The sequence below is a fragment of the Cynocephalus volans genome, chromosome 9 (genome assembly GCF_027409185.1).
Source record: "Cynocephalus volans isolate mCynVol1 chromosome 9, mCynVol1.pri, whole genome shotgun sequence".
Lineage (NCBI taxonomy): Eukaryota > Metazoa > Chordata > Mammalia > Dermoptera > Cynocephalidae > Cynocephalus > Cynocephalus volans.
This window is the reverse complement of record NC_084468.1, coordinates 61,592,030-61,596,955: the sequence shown is the minus strand read 5'-3', so window position 1 is coordinate 61,596,955 and position 4,926 is coordinate 61,592,030. Positions and strand designations below refer to the sequence as shown.

Sequence of the window (4,926 nt, the reverse complement as noted above, 5' to 3'; positions counted from 1 at the left end):
CAACCCATGGGAGAAATAGAGCCTAGACGGACAGTTGTAGAAGGAGCGACAGGAAGCAACGTCTACCCCTGGACCACAAAGAGACTTTTAAAAGTTGGATATAAACAAGTAACCCACTCCTTTCTGGTCATACCCGAGTGCCCCGCTCCTCTGTTGGGCAGGGACCTCCTAACCAAACTAAAAGCTCAAATCCAGTTTTCTACAGAGGGCCCACAAGTAACATGGGGAGATCACTCTACCATGTGCCTGGTCCTAAACCTAGAAGAAGAATACCGGCTGTATGAAAAGCCGGCCTCTCCCTCCATCGACCCATCCTGGCTCCAACTTTTTCCCACCGTATGGGCAGAAAAGACAGGTATGGGACTGGCCAATAACGTCCCACCAGTAGTAGTAGAGCTGAAATCGGGTGCCTCACCGGTGGCCGTCCGACAGTATCCAATGACTAAAGAAGCCCGGGAAGGCATCAGACCCCACATCCAAAGGTTCTTAGACCTAGGGGTCTTAGTGCCCTGCCAGTCGCCCTGGAACACCCCTCTGCTACCAGTAAAAAAGCCAGGGACCAATGACTATCGGCCAGTCCAAGACTTGAGAGAAATTAACAAAAGGGTGCAAGACATTCATCCCTCAGTCCCAAACCCATACAGCCTCCTGAGTTCCCTTCCGCCTAGTCACACTTGGTACTCAGTCTTGGATCTCAAGGATGCCTTTTTTTGCCTCAGACTACACCCCAACAGCCAGCCACTGTTCGCGTTCGAGTGGAGAGACCCAGAAAAAGGTAACACAGGTCAGCTGACCTGGACACGGCTGCCACAGGGGTTCAAAAACTCTCCCACTCTCTTCGACGAGGCCCTCCACCGAGATTTAGCTCCTTTTAGGGCTCTCAACCCCCAGGTCACATTACTCCAATATGTGGACGACCTCCTGGTGGCGGCTCCCACATATGAAGGCTGCAAAAAAGGGACACAGAAGCTCTTGCAGGAACTGAGTAAGTTGGGGTACCGGGTATCAGCTAAAAAGGCCCAGTTATGCCAGAAGGAGGTCACCTATTTGGGGTACCTGCTCAAAGAGGGAAAAAGATGGCTGACCGCGGCCCGGAAAGCTACAGTTATGAAGATCCCCACTCCCACAACCCCCAGGCAGGTCCGCGAATTTCTGGGTACTGCCGGATTCTGCAGGCTCTGGATTCCTGGGTTTGCTTCCCTGGCTGCACCCTTGTACCCCCTGACAAGGGAAAACATTCCTTTTACCTGGACTGAGGAGCATCAAAAGGCTTTTGACCACATAAAAAAAGCCTTGCTGTCTGCCCCCGCCTTGGCTCTCCCAGACCTCACCAAACCGTTTACTCTATACGTAGATGAAAGAGCCGGTGTGGCCCGAGGAGTGCTTACTCAGACCCTAGGACCATGGCGACGGCCAGTAGCTTATCTATCAAAAAAACTGGATCCAGTGGCCAGTGGGTGGCCAACCTGCCTAAAAGCGGTTGCTGCAGTGGCACTCCTCCTCAAAGACGCTGATAAGTTAACCTTGGGGCAAAATGTGACTGTGATTGCTTCCCACAGCCTCGAAAGTATTGTGCGGCAGCCCCCCAATCGGTGGATGACCAATGCCAGAATGACTCATTACCAGAGTTTGCTGCTAAACGAAAGGATATCTTTCGCGCCCCCTGCTGTCCTGAACCCAGCTACCCTACTACCAGTCGAGTCAGAATCCACCCCAGTACACCAATGCTCAGAAATCCTTGCTGAAGAAGCTGGGACTCGACGGGACCTGAAGGACCAGCCATTGCCCGGAGTGCCTGCCTGGTATACAGACGGTAGCAGCTTCATTGTGGAAGGTAAGCGGAGAGCAGGGGCCGCCATCGTAGATGGCAAACGGACGGTATGGGCAAGCAGCCTGCCAGAAGGGACATCAGCCCAGAAGGCCGAGCTAATCGCCTTGACGCAGGCATTACGCCTAGCCGAAGGAAAAAACATCAACATCTACACGGACAGCAGGTCGCCATTATCCACTGCCCGGGCCACCAGAGAGGAAATAACCCTGTGGCGGCCGGGAACCGGAGGGCCGACGAGGCTGCAAAACAAGCCGCCCTGTCGGTCAGGGTGCTAGCAGAAACTATAAAGCTTCAAGAGCCAATCGAGCCTGCTCAAGCTAAGACCAGGCCAGGAGAGCTCACTCCTGACCAGGGAAAGGAATTCATTCAGCGGTTACACCAGCTAACACACTTAGGACCAGAAAAGCTCCTTCAACTGGCAAGCCGCACCAGCCTCTCCATCCCGAACCTCCGGTCCACTGTTCAAGAAGTCGCCAATCGGTGTCCGGCTTGCGCCATGACTAATGCGGCTACCACCTACCGAGAGACCGGAAAAAGACAACGGGGAGATCGACCCGGCGTATACTGGGAAGTAGACTTTACAGAGGTAAAGCCTGGCCGGTATAGAAACAAGTATCTGCTAGTATTTGTAGATACTTTCTCTGGATGGGTAGAAGCTTTCCCTACCAAAACTGAAACGGCCCTGACTGTATGTAAAAAGATACTAGAAGAAATCCTGCCCCGTTTCGGGATCCCTAAGGTGATCGGGTCAGATAATGGCCCAGCCTTTGTTGCTCAGGTAAGCCAGGGACTGGCCACACAACTGGGAATAAATTGGAAATTACATTGTGCGTATAGGCCCCAGAGCTCAGGTCAAGTAGAGAGAATGAATAGAACCATCAAAGAGACCTTAACTAAATTGGCCTTAGAGACCGGTGGAAAAGACTGGGTGGCCCTCCTTCCCTTAGCGCTGTTCAGAGCCAGGAATACCCCTGGCCAGCTTGGTCTGACCCCTTATGAAATCCTCCACGGGGGACCCCCCCCCATACTTGAGTTGGGAGGAACACTGGGTCCCGATGATAACTTTCTTCCTGTCTTATTTACTCACTTAAAGGCTTTAGAAGTTGTAAAAACCCAGATCTGGGACCAGATCAAGGAGGTATACGAGCCAGGTGCCGTGGCCATCCCTCATCCGTTCCAGGTCGGAGACCAAGTGCTTGTTAGGCGCCATCGGACCGGCAGCCTTGAGCCTCGGTGGAAAGGCCCGTACCTGGTGCTACTGACCACACCAACAGCGGTAAAAGTAGACGGCATTGCAGCCTGGGTACATGCTTCTCACCTCAAGCCTGCGCCACCCTCCGTACCAGATGAATCCTGGGAGCTGGAGAGGACTGATAATCCTCTTAAGTTGCGCATTCGGCGGCGGCGGAGCAAGCCTACCAAGTAATAACCCTAACCAGCCCAACACCCTCACCTGGCAGGTACTGTCCCAAACTGGAAAGGTTGTCTGGTTCAAGACAGAAGTCCACCCCCTTTGGACTTGGTGGCCCTCCCTTACCCCTGATATATGTGCCCTGGCGGCGGGTCTCGAGGCTTGGGATATTCCAGAAATTGATGCACCGGCCTCTAAAAGAGTCAGGCCTCCTGACTCAAACTATGAAAATGCTTATAACCAGATCAAATAACTCCCCTTGGTTGACCACCCTACTGTCAACCATCGCCGGGCCCCTATTACTCCTCCTTCTGTTGTTCACCCTTGGGCCCTACGTCATCAATAGACTAGTCCAATTCATCAATGATAGGGTAAGTGCAGTTAAGATTCTGGTCCTTAGGCAAAAATACCAAACCTTAAATGGCGAAGATAACTTTTAATTCCGCTCTAAGATTAGAGCGATCCACAAGAGAAATGGGGGAATGAAGGAAGTGCTTTTTACAAGGGTATAGGGAAAATACAGCCAAAAAGTCAAGTTAAGAAACAAGGGGAACAGAGTCAAACAGGATATCTGTGGTTATGCACCTGGGCCCCGGCCCGAGGCAAAGGGCGGATAGTTCCCAGAAATAGACAAGTCAGTTAAAGTTTCAAGAGTGCCCCTCAGCTGTTTCAAGGACTCCCACTTGACCGAAGTTCACCCCTGGCTTGATTTAAACTAACCAATTACCTTGCTTCTCGCTTCTGTACCCGCGCTTTTTGCTATAAAAAGGACCCAGGAGCTCTACTCGGCGCGCCAGTCTTTCGAAAGACTGAGTCGCCCGGGTACCTGTGTGTTCAATAAACCTCTTGTTTTTGCATCCGAAGCCGTGGTCTCGCTGTTCCTTGGGAGGGTCTCCCTGAACTGACTGACTACCCACTGCGGGAGTCTTTCAGAACCACGCCCATATTAACTCATTAAACCATCAACCCCATTATTCCATGGATGGATCAATCCACTCAGGAAGGCACAGTCCTTGCAATCCAATTACTTCCACCACCATAATGGGGTTAAGTTCCAACATGAGCTTGGGGGGCATTCAAACCGCAGCAACCAGCCTCCATTTATTTATTAAGTTTTTTTCAAGGGCTTTCCACAATGGAGACAATGGCACCAATCCTTTCTTCTCTAGCACTGAAGACTTTCTCCTGGCAGCCCAATCTAGTGGTGGCGTAACACTTTGGTAAGGTCTTGAGAGGCAACTCACAGTTGAATAAGGTTCTATCCTCATAAAAAGGGCAACCAAAAGACAAAAGATGCAGAAATAATAGTGCCTATGAAATGTCCTCGCAGTGCATAACTAGAGACTGTCTCCTCTGCAAGTTACGCTTCGATCACGGAAGCAGGTGTTCTATGAGCAAAGCCTTAATTATAATCAAGGAAATCCTTAGTTTTCTAAAATTTCTCTTTGGAGTCGTGCTTCTACTCCCTCCTCTCCTCATTTGTGTCTTCCCTCATCCATAGAATTTATTTTTCTTTATTAATGTTTTATTTTCCTTTAAAACTGAAATTATTTTCCCCAAAGGATACAAGTGCTTTAATCCAGAGATTTGAGTTTTTAAACTATTTTACACCAGCTTGGATACCTTTGAGACTGAGTTGAGTCTTACGGGATTTGCAAAGATACACAAGCAGTAGCCCATGCTT

At 50.4% G+C, this 4,926-nt stretch overlaps 1 protein-coding gene across 1 annotated transcript; it reads left to right on the top strand.

Moving 5' to 3' along the window:
- The first annotated feature begins 1,773 nt into the window (after positions 1-1,773).
- On the top strand, positions 1,774-4,105 carry LOC134386453 (uncharacterized). The gene is made up of 2 exons (XM_063108643.1): positions 1,774-2,417; positions 2,925-4,105. The coding sequence occupies exons 1-2, from the start codon at positions 1,881-1,883 to the stop codon at positions 3,255-3,257; spliced, it is 870 nt and encodes a 289-aa protein (XP_062964713.1). The 5' UTR covers positions 1,774-1,880; the 3' UTR covers positions 3,258-4,105.
- Positions 4,106-4,926: the final 821 nt, after the last annotated feature.

Bases quoted from the DNA above. Each gene is read 5' to 3' on its own strand.
- LOC134386453 (XM_063108643.1), top strand. From the start codon at position 1,881: ATGGGCAAGCAGCCTGCCAGAAGGGACATCAGCCCAGAAGGCCGAGCT. The intron at 2,418-2,924 runs GTAAAGCCTGGC...ACTCACTTAAAG, and splicing joins GGGAAGTAGACTTTACAGAG to GCTTTAGAAGTTGTAAAAAC.